This window comes from Chinchilla lanigera, unplaced genomic scaffold (genome assembly GCF_000276665.1).
Source record: "Chinchilla lanigera isolate Chin_1 unplaced genomic scaffold, ChiLan1.0 scaffold00001, whole genome shotgun sequence".
NCBI lineage: Eukaryota > Metazoa > Chordata > Mammalia > Rodentia > Chinchillidae > Chinchilla > Chinchilla lanigera.
Window position 1 is genome coordinate 38,758,619 of NW_004955402.1, and position 19,167 is coordinate 38,777,785.

General features: G+C 38.5%; 1 protein-coding gene across 1 annotated transcript in view; it reads right to left on the minus strand.

Moving 5' to 3' along the window:
* Nucleotides 1-3,049: 3,049 nt before the first annotated feature.
* The window catches only part of Mbd2 (methyl-CpG binding domain protein 2), a gene marked incomplete at its 5' end in the record, with an annotated part of 68,163 nt that continues 52,045 nt past the window's right edge, over nt 3,050-19,167 (minus strand). Inside the window, 4 exon segments of the mRNA XM_013510794.1 lie at nt 3,050-5,070; nt 8,790-8,927; nt 13,981-14,158; nt 15,619-15,709. Coding sequence (XP_013366248.1) covers nt 8,801-8,927; nt 13,981-14,158; nt 15,619-15,709 — 396 coding nt within the window.

Here is a 19,167-nt window from a genome sequence, read left to right on the forward strand (position 1 = left end):
GGGGACCCCAGATGAAGAATACTGCAAGGGAGCAATAATCTCAAACTCTCCTAGTAACATTTTTTAAAGGATAGGTCCCAAATCTAGGGATATTTATTTTAAAATTTTATCAGGTAATACTCTACAAATATGTACATAATAAAACACTCAAAATTAAAAGAGCAAAAGCATGAGGTGAAAACATGTTAGGTCAAGCATTTTTCTCCCAATGCATGGTTTTATACATCCCCTACCTGTACATACTCCACTTTGAATAATCTCCCTCAGGGGCTGTGGCTCAGTCACACAGCTGCCGGAATTCCCTGAGAGTCAGGTGCACGAAGCAAAAAACTTCAAGTACTACAGAGGAAAGAATAGCCAAACCCCAAATAAAAAAAAAACACCTCAACATTCTGTGACTAAGAAGCTATGTGTTTCCCATCCCTTACACAAAAGATATAATCCTGGTAAGATATTTCTCAGATTTTGTTGGCAACGATCTGACCATTCACATTGAAAGTGACCAGATTTCCTTTAAAGAATTACTCCACCCTCTATTAAACTTTCAGGCTATAGCCATACTGTCCCTCAACAGCTAAACTGTGTTGCTATCACAGAAGAGCAGCTTGAGGCCTGAGTGGGGCATAGAATCCTGGAAAGACAAGACATCTGCGCTCAAATTCCCCTCTCTACACCTTACTAGCTTGGATAAGTCACTTCATTTGTCTGAGTTTTTAGTTTCTGTAACTCTTAAATGAGGATAATGAAAAGAATACGTACATATTGGGTGGATAACCTTCAAAGATGACATCAATGCTGGTGAAAGTGTTCTGTAAATTCTAAACTATGTAAAGGAGAACAAAAGCTTTCATACTTTTATCATAAAAGCAAAGCTAAATAATTGAAAAAGTAACGATTATCTTTATTATCAGTGTGCAAATTTAAATTTTATAGTCTACCCAAGACCCTATGAGATATGTAGATTGATTAAATCACCCACAATTTCAAGTTCCAGTCCAACAGCTACACCCAGGTAACCCTAATATAACCTATGTTCCTTGCCCTAACTGTGGACTCTGTAGAGGAAACTGGAGTATTTTTCTTGCACAGAGGTCACATATTCATCCCAGAAGAGAAAACAGGAGGGAAGATTAAGCTATGGCAGCCCCGCTGGAGGCGTAGAGGCAGGGGTCACGCTAAGATTAGGGCAGCCCCCCTACCCCCATCCCCACACCTCCCCACCCCCACTCTGCAGCACACCCTTGCGGTCCACTGTTTCCTAGGCAGGCCAACAGAATGAGCAACTGTCTGAGCAGAAATGGAAGTGTGTGGACGAAAACGTTTTGAGAGCATTGGGCCCTCAATGCCAGTCTCAAGTCCCTTGTGTCCAGGGCACACAGGCCAGAGATGTTCTTCATGGATTAAGTCATTGAAGATGACTTACACAAACACGTTTAAAGCTTCAAAATTTATTGCTGTACATTTTCTCATAGCATTTACTATGGAAATAGAATAGTGCAAATATTTGGACTTTATAGCATTTGAGAGATCACAAAGCTTTTGATATCTTTTGCAATAATTTATGAAGATCTATTATTATCCAAGTTATATTACTTTTAAACTTAAACAAGTAATCTTGTATTCAAAGGGATTACATAACACTCTCTAGATCTCCTCTCTAGAGCAAAAAACAAAAACAAAAAAGCAAAAAAAAAAAAAACAACTCTGGAAGCCACCAGGGCACTCCCTTTCTTGAAAATACACACATTCAACAGTTTTCCAACTACATGATCCTTTGTTAAATCACAAATTCATTCATCACTTATGACAGGTTTATATGTGCCAGGCACTGTGCAAGGTCCTAGGGAAATTAGAATGAAAACACACAATTTCTCCTTTTATGATGCTTACAGTGTAATAGTAGAAACAGACATTCCCCAACAGTTACAATACAATAAAGTGCTTCCACAGAGGTATTTACAAAGTGTAGTGGGAACTTAGAAGGAGGAAAAGAACATCTGCCTGGAAATATTAGGTACATCACAGAGGTAGCCACTGAGCTGAGATTTGACCAATGACCAGGAAATCACCACGAAGACAGGCAGGCAAAGGAAATAACAGGTGCAAAGACATGGAGGCTCCAGGGGATTAAAGGAGCAACTAATGCAGTCTTCCTTGAGCCAAAAGTACCATGGGACAGTAATATAATGAGGCTAGACAGTGAGGCGGTTACAAGATCACAAAGGGCCTTTCAACCATTCTATTTATTTTACAAACATTTATGGAGTCCTCACTATGCACTAGGAACTAGGCCAAGTTCTGAGGCTGGAACAGGGAACAAGATAGACACATCCTTGCTCTCAGGGAGCTTACATTCTAGTAAGAGATAGACCCCCTCAAAAAATCAGCAAATAAATAAAATACAGATTTAGAAATTTTCTACAAAGGAAATAAACAGAGTACTGAAAATATAGAATTAGGGTAGGGACAGTCAGGGTTATCAAAAAGTGCCTCTTGGAAGTGACATAAAAATGACACCAGGGGACAACAGTAGCATTCTGTGTATACACACTACACACCAGGCACTGTGCTAAACACTTTATTACAGTATCTCACCGAATCCCCACAATAACTCTATGAGGTAGGTATTATTTTTATTTCACTGAGGAGGAACAGGATCAAAGACTCAGTAACCTGGTAAGTCACACAAATGCAAAACCAGGATTCAGACACAGGTTCTCCTAATCTCAAAGCACTTGCTCTTAAAAATAATTCTAAACTACTCTATTCCTACTCATGAGGGACTTTGAGCAGGGAAGGGACTCGACCACTTTGCCCTATTTTGAGAATCACTCTGATGACTACATGGAGGAGACAAAAGAGGAAAGAGACAGTGAACATGTGAGATAAAGGAAGCCACTGAAAGCCCAGAGGAGAGGGAAGGTTTGCACGAAGAAGGGACGGGTGAGAGATGGGGTGTATGTGTGAAAGGTATAGTTAATACAGTAGTTCTAACAGGACTGACAGGTGTCACAGGCAAGGGGAAAAAAGGGACATGCGGGATCACTCCTGAGCTGCTTCTGCTTTGCTTTTATTCAAGTTGGGACACGCAAGATGGTGGTAAGTTTGTGAGGATGAGATGACAAACTTGATCGCGGACATGTCCTGTCGGTACATTGGGAATATCCCAGACTTACAGAATGGTCCCCAGTAGGACACCATGTAATAGTTTTCAGATCTTGTTCTCTACCTGAGCAAAGTATACAAGAAAAAGTTTTATAGTGTGTACACTGTTTTTATTTTTACAAATCTGTTTAGAAAAGCACAGATATCTTGGTTGGATTGTATTGTAAAAATATACGATCATCAAGGTGAAACTACCCCAGTGTGATTGCAAATAAAGGCTCACGGCCTTTAGGGAGGAGGAGAAAAACCTTTGGCTATCCTGGTAATTTGTCAGACCAGCGCTTATAAAGAAATTGATATTAACTTCCCACCACCCCACTTGGGAAGCTGATGGACCCAAAGCAGGGACCATCTGCCCACAGCCCTCCTGGAGACCGCAAGTCTCCCTGCTCATCCACTAGCAGGGCCGTTCCATGGAAATCTGTGGCCTAGGCCTAGGGACCAAAACTGAATATAAATCAGGAATTCCAAGAGTATTTACATAGTTTGGCAATAAAGGTCCAGAAACACAGCACTCCAGATTTAGAAAGTCATACTGCTTTAACTAACCTCCTCCTCCTCTTTCCCTTTGAGAAGTTAAAGAATCTGGAAGTACTGATAATGAAATGTACAAAATTGGTACAGAATTATGATACAGAATTGGTCATATCCTTCACCACATCACTGTTAATAAGATAATAAGAGCTCTATCAGATCTAATTTAAAATGAAATCCTAAGTACACAAATTATTCCTATAGAACATTATTTTTGCTCCATTTCTGAAATTTTGCTTCAATTTGCTTATAAGCACTCCCCCTTCCTAGATTATGTTTCAATTTTAAAATTAATGAATATAGCAATGCCAGCTTAAGTAATAAGGTATCACAAAATTTAACTGATAGAAAAAGAAATTTAAATGGCAATAAAATTTAGGCATATGAGTTTCAACAGAAAAATATGTTAACACCTTGGAGGCTGGCTACTGGATTAGTAAAGAATCACAATCTGGCTCATTAAGCATCTCTGCCTAGAAGGTGCCTCTCACTGTGCTAAGGGTGTGAGCTGCACTTGTGAACTTCATAAGCTACTGGATGTTAGAAAATGAAAACTGTTTTAGCAAAAACAACATGAACTTCAAGTAACACCTACCAGGCACCTGTGTACCTAACTCATGCTGAGAGAAAGAAAAAGCCTTATTTGTTTTTAACAGAACTGTCAGAAGTACTGGTCACAGGCAGGAAAAAAAAATACATTGCTGGATGACAATGTAAACTTCTGATGAAAGCACAATTCTCAACGTGTCTGGAGGCATACCACAAATGCATAAATTATTTTCCACCACCTCCGCTTCAAACCTAAGGCCCAAGGATCAAAGGTGAATGTGTATCAGGAATGTTAATGAGGGGCCACTTCTTGTGTGTACTCTTTAACAGAAAAAGTTCCAATCAGTCTGTGAATATAATCATTTATTTTTCTTTACAGTGATGATGGAAGAATGTACAGGTGTCCCCTTTCAATAAAGTACAAAAATCTGTTTATATACAGTGAAGTCACAATAATCTTTCATTGGGAAATTTATTTGGTACTCTTGGTTTGTTTATATTAAAACTGTGGGGGAAACAAATATTTCACGTAAGTGCTACATTTCCAGTAGATTGCACCTTGCATGAAAAGCTCAGCTTCATCTTAAGGGTCCTTCTTGATATTACAAAACACTAATTTTAGGTCCTAGGACTCAAAATAAACATCATTTTTTAATAATAGATATATACATCAAAAATACATCTAAAAAGGCATTGGTTAGTGCTATTATTAAAAAGCTCTATGGGCTCGGGTACATTTTTTTCTTACAGGCAAAACCCAGTGGAAATGTTTTTATTCAATTTCTAGTAATTTGCTCTTGGGGAAAGTCAGTCCGAAGTTACCTGCAAGAAAAAATAAATAAACTTAAGTAATTCAATGATTTCTCAGTGAAACATAAGCAAAACTCAAAAAAAAAAAAAAAAAAAGAAAAAGAAAGTTAAATTTCACTTAGAACATGCTTTAACTCCTGATTGTACATTTATAGTATTTTAAAAATAAAAAAGTGCTCAAAATATTCCCCCAATGTTTCAAATGTTCTATTTTGGTAACTTTTAATACATTTAATTTTCAAGGAAATGATATGCATCCCTTTGTGTAGTTCTATGAATGTTTTCTACCTACGATTAACTAAATTAGCACAGTAAGGGAACTCAAAGGACATACAAATGAAAAATCGTAATGATCAAATCCAAGCATACAGTATTTTGTTTTGTTTTGTTTTGTTTTGTTTTTGTTTTGTTTTTCTTTCAGTACCAGGAATCAAACTCACAACCTTGCACTTGCCAGGCAGGCGCTGTGCCGCTGAGCTAAATCCCCAGCCCCTACAGTATTTTGAAAAACTTTCTACTTACAATGATTTAACTTCATAATGATTGATTTTACTCTAGATCATTTATAGATGATAGATATACACACAGTCTTATTTATTCTAAGTGAAATGGAACTGCACAATTGAAAATTGAACTATTTATGTCTTTAGTATGATATCTCATTCACAGTTAAATATTTTAACACCTTTTTATACTTATCTTCATGTAATCGTTCTTAAAATATTTGAGGACCTGGTCACTCCTCTATGATTTAAGTGGCACAGTAAATCTCAACCTGTTATTTAAATAAATAAATATAGACTTCTAATAAGGAGCATTAGAAGGAGCTATGGTGTACGAGACTGACAGACCTGGAGTGAACCACAGGCTGGCACACTCGGCCCGTCTCTGAGAAGCCTCGTGAAGCTGGCCACATCCCACTCTTTGCCAACCTAAGTGAGCCCTGTTCCACACCGTGAACATCTGATGAAGTCTTGCAGCCACGCGCCACTTTCCTAAGCATTTTATGGATATTTTGGGCTAAGTAAGTAACGAAAGTAACAAAGAGGTACTTCTGAAGCCTCACAGTCTACAAGTCTAAAGACCCATTCTAACACCATTCTCAAGTTTAGAATATGACAAACAGGAATCTTTCCTTACCTAACACACCAAAATAGCAGCCACTTTTAAGGACTAAAACTCTTAGCACTCGCCAAAAATGAGTTTGTAATTACCACTCTCCACACTGGCACAAGGCGATGAGCAGTGCCGGCTTCTACACATGTAAAGTGCCTAACACAGACGCTTGCTTATGTAAGTGATTCGAGTGCTGCCTGCTCCCAGTCTGTAAAGTCATCTGCAGGAAGCACAGGTCTAGCTAAGCCTTAACTAGATGATGGCCCTTGATTATCCCAACTGACTTCAGATGAGAAGTCTGCAGGCCCAGTTTGTAATAGCTAAATCTTGGAAACAGCCCAAATGCCCATGAACTGATGAATGGATAAAGAAGATGTGGTTTTTACATACAATGGAGTACTACTCTGCCATAAAGGATAAACTTGAACATTTCTAGGTAAATGGGTGCAACTTGAGACTACACTTTTATGTGAAATAAATCAGACACACGTTTAAATTTTTCATGGTTTCTCTGCTGTGAGAAATCAAAAGGGTAAATAAGGACCAAAATGGATGATAGATACTCGGAAGTATAAAGAAAATATTCAAATGGGAAGGGGAACAAAGGAGGGGAGAGGAGGAAAGAAAGGAAGGGAAAAGGAAATAAATGAAAACAAAGCTTTTGCTAATACAGAGGGGAAGAGGGGTTGAAGGGAGGGGAATGGAATGGGGAAAAAAGAATCAAGATACAGTATATTATGCACAGATTCAAATTCCATATCATGAGTATGACCATTATGTATATCAAAAGTGCACCAATAAAATTAATTTTGAAAAACAACAAAAATGGCAGAAAAGTGAAGAAAAAGAAAGCCTCTGAAACTAAAGGCTCCAACAGAGAGGCGGGCCTTCTAACACACTGACACAGTGCTACAGATGCTGGCAGGGCTGCAGTGCTACGGATTCGCTCACTGCACTCGGAGGGCAGAGCTGGGCCTCAGACAAAAGAACCGTGTCAGACTTATCCCTGTCAGAGTTCACACATCGTGAAGATGCTTAGTAAAGCCCACTGCATGTCTGTGCTATCTTGAAAGACAAAATCCAGAATGTTGACACAGTATCTTCCTGTCCTAGTAAGAAGATAAAAACTTAAAATAGCACTGAACTGAATTTGAACAGTCTATGTGGTCAGAAAACTACGTGACACAATGGTGCTGCTGTCACCAAACACATAAATGCTAGGACATCCGCTCTACTTGTTACTAGGAAAGGAAGACGTTATCAACAGTGAAACTCACCCCCCTGCACTCCCTACTGTTAGCCTGGTCCTCCACCAAACAGAATTCCCCCTTCCTTCCAGGGGCTCAAGTGTGAAACCTGCTTCGTCCTTGCCACTCTCTCAAGCTCCCTTTCAATCACTAGTCAAGACAATTCTGGCCCCAAATGTATCCCAAGTAGCCACCTCCGTTTCTCCCCACAAGCTGTCAACATTCTGGAACGCCACCAATGCCTCTTGCTAGACTACCTCAATACCACTCAACTGGCCTCTTTGCTTCTAGGCTCTGCCTTACTCCAAAACTTTCCTGCACCAGCCAGAAGTACCTTGTAAATCATTAAATGTGACCATGCTCCTGGCCCTCACCAGATCCCCACTGGTTTTAACAATCAAGCTCAAAGTCTCTAACCATAACCCATGAGCCCTGCATGATCAAGTGCATTGCCAATACCTTCCCCTCCCTGCATTCAAAACACACTGATCTTTTCTTTCTACCCTAAAGAAACCAAGTTTCTCTTTGCTGTCCCTTCAATGGGTCCACTTTCACCTCAACTTCCCTTGACTCATTCCTATGTGTCCTCAGGCTCAAGGCAAATGTCACTTCCCCAGAAAGGCCTTGTTGACCCTTCACATCACGTTAGCTATTCCTTGTTGCCCACTCTCCAATTTGACTTGAAAGGGAACAAATGATTAGGTTACAAGTAGCAGAAAGCAAGATAAGCCTCCAAAATGCAGGACAGAAGGTGGAAAACAAGAAGCCATGTTGAAGCCTTGTATAATTCAACATGGCTTCAAGTGTAATCATCTGAAGAGAACAGGTACTCAAAGAAACACAGCCCATGAACCTCACATGTGAGCTTTAGGGTAAAACCAACATTTGTATTTTTAAGGAAAATTTTGTGTTATACTTGACAATGCCTTCCTTATTCTCTCTCCATCAAGTCTCCAGTAGAAAACCTAGAAAGAGGGAAAGACCTTGCCCATTGTCCTACCATACTCCTACAGAGGGAACAACATACCCCAGAAGGTAGCTACCTTACTTTCCTGGAGCAATTCCTTCATATCTGACAGAGCCCATCGGCTTTTCTCGAATGACACCTTCCAGATTTTCTATGGTTTGAATAAAGAAGACCTAAGGGATCCCTTGGAGGTGGCTGCCTGGGTGTCAATGTCCTCACAGAATGAGAACAAATGGACGCAGTAACTTCAGTGGCCCTTAAATACAGAGAGGGGCCAAACAACAGCATATGCATAACCTTAGAGTGGGTTCTAAGTCACTGAAGAAGAGGCTACAAAGTACAACCAATAAGAAAATAAACAGCTTATGCTTTGAGTGTCTCTACGCCTGGTATTAGTTTACCTATCATATTCTTAGGCTTCATCTCCACTGTCCATTTCAATGTCCATCTCTTCTGTATCAGCAGCCCGGGACAGGATGTCTGCCATCAGTGCTTCTTCCAATTTCTTACGTACTTGTTGTACTCGCTCTTCCTGTTTCCTTTTTAAAAACAGAAGAAAAAGACACTGAAAATTTGGCAAGTAATGAAAATATGAAGCTACTTCAAAAGCTCATCCTTACTTGAGAGTCATTCAATTCCTGAGAAAAATCACTTTACTCCCCTTAAACTCTGCAAATTGCTTCTACACTTGCAGACCAAACGTAGTGCCTAGCCTTGGCCAAAAAGAGAGATATTCACAAGCAGTTATCCCTGTTTCACAGAGAATTCTGGAAGACACAGATTTATTTCAGTGACCTCATCCTCAGCTTCAAGAACTTCAAATTATGTGGCCTGATACTGTGGTACACACCTATACCCCTAGCTATTTGGGAGACCAAGGCAGGAGGATTTCAACTTTGAAGCCCATCAGGGCAACTTGGCAGGAAGTCTTAAAATAACATATTAATTAATTAAAATGGATGGGGATGTAAGTTAGTGCTAGAGCACTTGCCTACATGTATGGGGCCCTGGGGCCCAGCACCACCAAAAAAGAAATAAAGAAGAATTTCAAGTATGTGGAGATTTGGGTTTATTCCTATAAAAGAAAAACAGAAGTAACTTGGAAGCAGGGATACAAGAGGCAGATAATATGGAACATGAAGGGCAAGTGACTTTTTTGGTGAAGCACTGAGAAAGACACCAAGCAGAAACACAATAGGTTGGGGTTCACTCTGGAGTTCTGCGGCTATGTTAGGGGAGAGCCCTCCTGGGCTCCCAGGTCTGCAGGCACCAATTCAGCAAGAAAGTCCCAGGATCACATGAGCAGAGAGACCAAAGTACACCTCCTCACCTGAGATGAGCTGAGGAGATCGAGAGCATGCGTGAGTTTCTCTGTCTTAGTGATGATAAGGGCACTGCAAAAATGGGAGTCAGTAACTCCAAGTTATAAACAAAGCTCTGCATGTGAGATGGAAACAAAGTCTAGGAGAACAGATGCTCAATATATTTCATCTTTAAAAAGCAGAGACAAAAGCTGAGGTTAGTTCCCTGAGAGGGCAAGAGAGAAATTTACATCCAGAACCAAGAAGGGAGGTGAAAGTTGAAGACACATAAGAGAAAGGGGAGACCAGTAGGTAAAGGTCCTGGTGAAAATAAGACATGAAAAGGCGAAGGCAGAGGTGGGAGAGTTAAGCTCTAATAGAGGAAAGGTTAAGCCCTCCCCTCAGATCAGAGGAAAGATGGCCAAAATGGATGCAGAGCAGGCGGCAGAGCAGTACAGTGACCAGCAACAGACACAAGAAAACGGGGAAAAGCAATTTACTCCACCAGGAACTGAGGGAGACAGATGCAGCACTGCCCAAATCTAGCACAGCAAAAAGGCAGAGGAGCTGTGCCATGGAGGACCCAACACAGTCAGTGGGTGCTCGCGCCCTGAGGCTTGGCCACATGGAAGCGACACGTGCTGTGCTCCTGACCACACCCGTCTGTGTCATAGAGGACTACATCCAAGGCAGTAAAGATAAAGTATGCTGGAGAGACACAAAGACTTTATTAAACTTCAATAAACCTTTCTTCATTAAACTCCAAAAGCAGCACAAGGAGTTAAAAGATAGAGACATCTACTTTTTAAATGGATTTTTAAAAATGGGGGAGAGAGAGGGAGAAGGTTACTGGGTCAGTCTGTGCTTTGTAGCCTCTGTCAGATGAAAAGAAAACAGAACTGAACAGATTTTCATATAATGGAACAAGGTGAAGAACACATTTATTTCTTACATAATCTCCCTCCAGCCCAGTGGCTCAAAGTCTGTCAAATGGCACGCCCTTATCACGGGCATTCTCTCACTCCTAGTACCAGTACCAGAAATGCACCGCTCCCATGGAGTAATCACATGAGGAAATACAGCAAACAGCACTTTTAGATGAAGAAGTGTATCTTAAATTCTTAAAACTTGCCATTGATTTTCTTTATCTCAAGCATTACTTCCCACATTTATGAGACCTGAAATTAGAGTATTCACCCACTATGGTAGGCAGAATTCCAAGATGTTACCAAGAATCTTACTCCCATTTGGACTCGGTCTATACATTCTACCCTTATGGGTGGGTGGAATTTATGGATATGGGAGGATATCACTTCATGATTATATTACTAATCAAGTGGCCCTGAATTAATCAAAAGAAAGGCTAGTATAGTAGGCCTGAACTAATAGGAAGAACCCTTACCAGGGCTGGGCCCTTCCTGAGAGAATTATGTAAGGGTACATACAGGAGGCCATGTGCCAAGGAACTACACGCAGCCTTTAGGAGCTGACAGTGACATCTGTCCCACAGCCAACAAAACAGCAGAGCTCTTAAGCCTGCAACCACAAGGAATAAATTCTGTACAATCGTGTGAGCTGGAAAAAGAATCCTAAGCTCCAGAAGGGAATGCAGTCCAGCCAACTTTGACATTAGGCTTATGAAATCTGAGCAAAGAACCAAGCTTCTGAACCACTGAAGTGTGAGCTAACAATGGGTCTTGTTTTAAGCTGAAAAATTGTGTAGATTTGTTACAAAGTTTTACAAAACAAAAGTATATGACTAATTATATTAGGTTAGATACAAAAGTATCAATGAGTGAAATATTATCAAATATTCTTGAAAAGGTATACAATTAATATTTGAGATCTCTAGCTTGAAATTTAATGTAAACAGAATATTGGCTACACAATTAGAGAAAGGGTAATAATTTTATTTGTGGTCACTTGTTTTGAACATGTACTAATTCGACAAGGAATGTTTGCTTAAGAGTTTCTGTTAGGACAATTAAATCAAATGAACAATTTGTTTGACAAATTTACCCAAAAAGGAAATCATCCGGAGATCTGGCTTTGAGATATTTCCTTTTACTATCAAGAGATCTAGTGTTGAAGCCATCAGCATCCCAGAATATCACTGAGAACTTCAGTTAACATCCATAATGACCTGGTGGAATCCCAACTAATTCCATAGTCATTCCAAGACAGAAAAGAATTTGTCTCCCAAGTAATTTTCTTCCTCAAGGGTAAGAACAATCCTTTTTTTTTTTTTTTTTTTAAGGGTAAGAACAATCCAAAGAGTAAGCAAATACCTTGCCTTGATTTTATACTTTGTTATTTTAATTTCTTCAAAAATAAAGTTGATCATAAATCCCATGCAATCAAGGCATACGAATACAATTTTGAATTGTTTTATATCTTTGCAAAGGGAATTACTTTAAAAACAAAGAAGGAAAGGAGAAAAGGAAGAAAGAAGGGGAAATATATATAGATAGATAGATAGATAGATATCTATCTATATATATATATGTACACAAAATAGCTAAGATAATTGTACTACTAATTTCTATTGGTTTTTTGAAAGGAACAGTTAATGCTTAATTGTTTGTTTTGCATGCCTATATCTGGTAATCTGAGCAACTACTTTGAAGATAACAATATGCAATATAACAACCATTGTTAATTTCTTATCATCTTGTTTTGATGATAGGAAACAAGATGGTTTCCTATCTATAGCAAACAACTGGGATTTTTTTCTTATTTTTTATTCTCTTTAAAAAAAAAAAGGAATTTCCATTATAAATCTAGCTAGATTCATACATTAAGAAATATTTTTATGTCAATTTTTATAGGTTTAGAAAAAATACAAATAGAAATGTATTTTTAAATTGTATGATTCATAAGTGCCATCTGCTGGTTTTGTCTGGGAATAATTCTCCAGTATATCTTTGATTTATACTCAGAAGATATGAACAGTGAAATATACACATTGTCATATTTTAAAGAAAATATGGGGGCTGGGGATTTAGCTCAGCGGCAAAAAGCACCTGCCTAGCAAGCGCAAGGTCGAGAGTTCGGTTCCCGGTACCGGAGAAAAACCAAAAAAAAAAAAAAAGAAGAAAATATGAAACACTACAGTACCATTATCATCATTATACAGTAATGATCTTGAAGTTCATAAATCCTAGACAAGAATTTCTTTGTGGTTTTACTATACGGAATACATTTGCTTCTCCTCAGCAATGCTTTGCTTACACCTTTTGGGTGTTAGCAATCTAAGCTGAATAATTTCCTTTTATGATTTGCTGCAAAAAACCTAATTTGTGGCTCAGTCTTAGAATAAAAAGATGCTAATAGATGCAGCTTATGTTCTCTCTCACTCCTGCTTCACTGCTTTACTCTTTGCTCTAGCTTTCCTCTCTTGCTATAGTGTGCATGTGTGTGTATGTGTGTGTGTGTGTGTGTGTGTGTGTGTGTGTGTGTGTGTGTTTAGCCTCCTTAAATCTTTACTTGAAACAACGTGAAACAGAGGTGGATAAATCTCTAAATTGAGCGGAAGTGAAGGAAACATAATCACTGTAACTAAATTAAACTCTGAAAACACAACTGAGCTTAAAGCAGCATGGCTCTCATCTGCTTTCAAATGGAAGCTGGTGCGCACATAAATCAATGAAGGATGCAATGATAAAAATCATGACTGAGTGGAAGGGGGTCCTTACAGTAGAAATTCAGAAACCTAAATTGCCAAACACTGCAGAATGATGTGTGTACAACTGATCTGATACTCATCCTGTGAACATGCTCGTGATACTATTACTTTTCAAAAATGTGCATTAAGTAGATTATCATCCCCCTCATTGGTTTCAGAAAACCTCTATGAAAAAAAACAAACAAACAACTTTCTGGTAGAGTCATCACTTACAGATTGAGGAACTTTTATCTGAACCACTTGGGGCCAGAGGATTTCTGACTTTTTCAGATTTTGAAACATTTGCATATACACAGTGAGATACGGGCGAGAGGACCTAAGCTTCAATGTGAAATTCAACTATATACCTTGTACCATACCCTGAGGGTAATTTTATATATAGTTTTAATACTTCTGTGCAAGAAACAGTTTCATGGTACAGGATTTTTCACTTGTGCCATCACGTCAGAGTTCAAGAGGTTTCAGATTTTAAAGCATTTGAGATTTTAGACTTTTCAGATGAGGGATGCTCATCCTGTACTAGATGCGACATTGAACTTAATGAGTAGTGTAAAATTTACCCACTGGCAAAAATCAAGCTTTTTAAAGTCCTGTTCAACTGCTTACCTAATATCTTCATCTGTGACAATGAAAGCTTTGCAGAGGGGTTGAGATGTGTTAAGCCACACAGCGGGGTTCTTTTCCACAGCAGCGGAGACTTGTCCTGTGATTGGTGCAGAGCTTGTGTGCAAAGCACTGGCAACAGCAGATAAAAGGGTCTCATCGTTACTACCTGGACCAACTCCTGCAGTTAAAAAGAAGCACTACTTAAAGGAAAATGTTGAATGTGCTGAGCAAGCCTTACATGACTTACAACAACCAGCATTTGTGTTCAACTGGCCTCATCTATTTAAAATTGAACTAAGCCAAAGCAGCAAAGGACAATGTGATATCCATTTGGTAGCTATTATACAGCAGAGAATTAACACTAAAGAAATCATCACAAAAAGCTAAGCATTTTAATAAAACTTTAAAATACAGTTTCAGGGGCTGGGGATTTAGCTCAGCGGCAAAGCGCCTGCCTGGCAAGCGCAAGGTCGTGAGTTCGGTTCCCGGTACCAGAGAAAAACCAAAAAAAAAATAAAATAAAATAAAATAAAATACAGTTTCACATGCTTAAGCTGTTGAAAAATTGGCTGTATGTTCTCAAGCAAATTGAATTATTTTAAGAGTATAAGTCCGTTACAAAGGCATTATACTCATGCATCCCGATTAATAGCTTCTCTTTATGACTTTTAAAATATATACCCAGTAATATCCAAGGTTTTATCTTCTATACTTCTCTTTGAAATATTTTCTCTTTATGATTTTTAAAATTATTTCTAGAAGTATCCCAATGTTTATCTTCTTTGTTTCAGGAATTCAATGCAAACATGCTGCACCTGCAGCTTTAACAGCTATTTCAAATGCCTAATAAAAATATCCAGGCTCAGAGAATAACTGCACACCTTGACTATTTGCAGGAGACACCACAGCAAAATTTAAATTAATTGCTTAAAGTCCTAAACTTGTTTAGTTAAAGCAATCATTTCCAAGACTATAAAAGGATAAGAATTTAAGAATTATAAAACTTTTTGAGTAATATGCAATATATCAAGATTTAAAAGCTGAAGTTCTACTACTTGAAAAATAATGCTTCTCTGTAACTTGGATTTAACATGTAATTGACAGGTAGATGGAAACTGAGTTCTCCAGCCCAAATCCCACCAACCTCTATTGCTGAACCAGTGTGCATGTTCCCACTGCTATTGAAGACAGCAGTTTGTGGAAGGAGGGGCAGAAGGAAAGTAGTTAGTCGTTTTTTTGGTAAGAGGGTAAGAGAAAGAACAAATGTTGGAGCCAGATGCCGCTGTAAGCAGGAAGTCTGGGAAATGCTATAGACTATCTGCACTCAGTGCTAAAAGCAGCACATAGGTCAAGTCAGACAACAAACCTAACCTAGAGCCAAAATTTTTACACAGAAAAAAAAAATCTCAGGTAATATACCACATGGAAGAATCCCTACAACATATGCGTTTTCCTTGTTTATTTCCCCTGAGTTTACTACAACACAAAAGGAATGCCAACCAGCAAGGCATGTGACCCCCACAAAGCAAAGACCTGGTATCAAATCTGAATGCACAGCATCTAACATAGTGCCTGGCATTATTATAAAGCCACCTAAGGCCCTTGATAGATATCTGCTCAACTAAACTTAGATAATACCTTGAAGACCTTTAGGTAGTTCCATGGTTTTTATAATTTGTTCTGTTACATCTGATGCACTAAGTCCTTGTAGCCTCTTCTCCCAGAAAAGCTGTAAGGCAAAATATCACTGTTAATAGATACATTCCTGAGACAAGAAAGTAGCGCATCGATGCTGTTGAATAATGAAATTTAAATCATTTCAATAGCTTCCTAGAATTTTCTCATTTTTTCCTTACAACAAGCTAAATGATACTCCAAACACAAATTATTTAGTGACATTACTCAAAAATATTTTGTCATTTTATGCAACCTACTCAGTTGTTACAGTATTATAAATTGTTATATGCTATATACTATATATAGTTCTTTATATCTTCCAAAGAATCTAATTTGACATTTAAATAATTCATTTGTAATGAAATTTTAATGTTGAAATTTATCAGCGAAAAAGAAAAAAACTTATTTATTTACCCCTTTATCCAGTATCAGTAGGGAAAGAGCTATTCCACATGGGTGAGTTTTAAGTGGCCTTGATGGTTATGTTTTGTTATTATGTATCCATTTTATACTTTAGTCTTTCTCCTAGTTAGCTTTTACTTCTCACTAATTTCACCCATCCATTCATCATATATGTATTGTGCTCCTAGTACGTGTTGTGTCTGTCCTGTGGATGTGTAGCCAATAAGGTAGACACTGTCCTTGTACTCAAGCTTTATTTCTTTTTAAAACTGCTTCATAGCTTCATGTTTACTGCAGATTAAGATTTTAAGGACAAAAGGATTATACAGGACATTCTGTCTTTAATCCTAAACACCAGGGCCACTCACACACTTGTTACTGCAGAAACGTCAGTGTTACTGACTGAAAACGGGAGCAACTGGGCTCGGCATGAGGATGTGACCGACATAAAAACCACACCGAAAGCCCAGACTGACACCCATAGAATGTGTGACCCAGAACACCATCTATAACTTCTTCAGAAGCTTCAATTTCCCCATCGATAAATGTGGGAACAATGGCTCTCCCATAAGATTATTGTGAGGATTAAATAAGGCAACTTATGTAAAGCACCTCTCACATAGTAGGCAAAAAGTGTACTGAATTGACTTTTAGCAAATTTTGGCTACTCTGAGGGCTCCCTGGATTTACGTTCTGACATCTGGATGTATCTAAGGTATCATAAAATTGCCTTCCAGACAAATGAAGATACGGTAATATAACTTTATTTATGGCAAATATTAATCACCTTAATACTAACACCAAGAGAACCTATAAAAGAAGGCTTAACTCTCCTCCAAAGACCTTAGTATACAGAAACACCTCCCCTGTCTCCCTACAAATTCTATCCCCACATATCAGTAGAATATGTGAATATGAACAGGTCAACAAGAAGACCCGAGTACATAAATCATTCTGTATATAAAGATGGTGGATGAAGGTAGTAACTAATGAATGTGATGAATACCCCATGAAATGCTGTCTGCCTTCTATTTACACTTAGGAAGAGAAATATCATCTTTGTTTTGAATATCACAGCCATAGAAAACAAGCTGGTTAAATTTCTGATCAGTGAATGTAAAACCTGTGGATATGTGTGTATACATGCATACATACATACATGCATATACAGTCATCCCTTTGAATCTGTGGGTTCTACATATAACTTTAGTCCTTGTCATTATTCCCTAAATAATATGGTATAACACAAACTTGAATAGCATTTACACTGTCTTATGTATTATAGTATATGTGCTGCCGAAGCAAGCACAGTCTTAAGTATTATAAATAACCTACATGATTTAAAGTAGAGCAGAGGATGTGCATAGATTATATAGCAAAATTACACCATTTTATATAAGAAATTTGAGCATCTGTGCATCTGCAGATTTTGGTACCAGCACAGGGTATTGGAACCAATTCCCTGAGGACACCAAAGGATGACTCAATATATAATTTAATTTGCAAAGATAAATCAATACTGCCAAAAAAATAAAACATCTGGGTTTAGTGGCGCCCATCTGTAATCTCAGCATTTGGGAGGCTGAGGCAGGACAATCACCACAAGTTCAAAGCCCGCTTCATCTACATAGTGAGTTCAAGATTAGAAATGAACTATATATATATACACATATATATATGGAAATTTTGGACAGATATGACTGCTAATATTTAACAGCTAACACTCCAATTTCAGATAATTTTGAGCCTATCATTTTTAATTCTTAACTTCTAAATTTGTATCATTAATAAAAAAATTTACAGAAAAAGGTAGAAAAATTTTGCAAAATAAATCTTGCACTGAAACATGGGTATATGACTCTAGGTTGTATCAAGGACCCCCACATCTCACCCAACAGCCTTCAACTACAGCTGCGGTCAGAATCTGATATGCACAGATGGAATCTGCACATGTTTCTTCAGTGCTAAAAGCACTGTCCCCAGAGTTCAGAAGCAGAAAAGATGTAACGCTTATGTCAAAAAAAACATGGTTCTGTGTATGTCTCCAGAGAAACCAGGCAAAGACTCGGGGTGGGTGGGAGTTAGAGAAGGGAAGAAGGTCACAGAAAAGAAAAAATTAAGAGGTCCAAGTAATTTCCCCCATCCTTCCCACCAGGCACTCAAAGCTAATAAGCTCATCTCATCTCACTGAGAACTATGAGTCCACCATTAGATAAATCTGTTTGTATCTCAGCATGTTCCTAACTCATTCCAGATTCTTCTCAGTTTTACTGTTTTTTTTTTGTTTTTTGGGGGGGGGGGGGGAGGGGGGAATCTTTGCATTTTAAAAAAAAAATTCTAAATGTACATATAGTGGCCATCGTACTGAAAGAAGACAAAGCTATAGGAATGGCCCCCAGAGGTCGAGTAGAAGAAGGGTCTGACAACAAAGGATCTTCACAAAGCACTTGCTTGGAGTGTTGGAATTTCACTCTCTCAGTTTTAATAAGCACACACTTTATCCATTTATAACAAGAATCATTCCCCCTACCCCAGCCTGTTCCTCAAGAAATGGTCAGTCCATACCATATCACCATCTCCCTTCTCCTGATAGCATTTCATTCAATCAGCTCATCCTCTTTTCCAATTTTCACTAAATTTACTCTAAAAGACAGTCCTCTCCTCCTCCCAAATTCTATGATTTTTTTTCATTGTTTACAGCCACTTTATGGCCCCCATTGATTTGGAGGGAGCAGGGAAGGGGAGGGATCATCTACTGCCTAAATTTAAGGTTTCCCTGACTACTAATTTATTAACTCCAGGGTCTTACTACATGATTGTGTTTACCTGGGATTCTTCCAAACCATCTCAAGTCCAAAGACAATAATATCCAAAAGATTAGTGTCTTCAAGTTTGGAAGGAGCCCCTTTGTAACAGCTTCCTAGTCTCTCTTGGGCATACTTCATACACACCTCGACCACCAATCCTAACCCGCCCACTGAAAGTATGATTTTACCTGGCTAATCCAATGACTTTCTTGACTAAATCTTGCTGCTTGGTGTGACACGAAGTAATAAATATAATACTTGAAAAGACCAATAATTTAATGTGGAGGATCATCAGGACAGC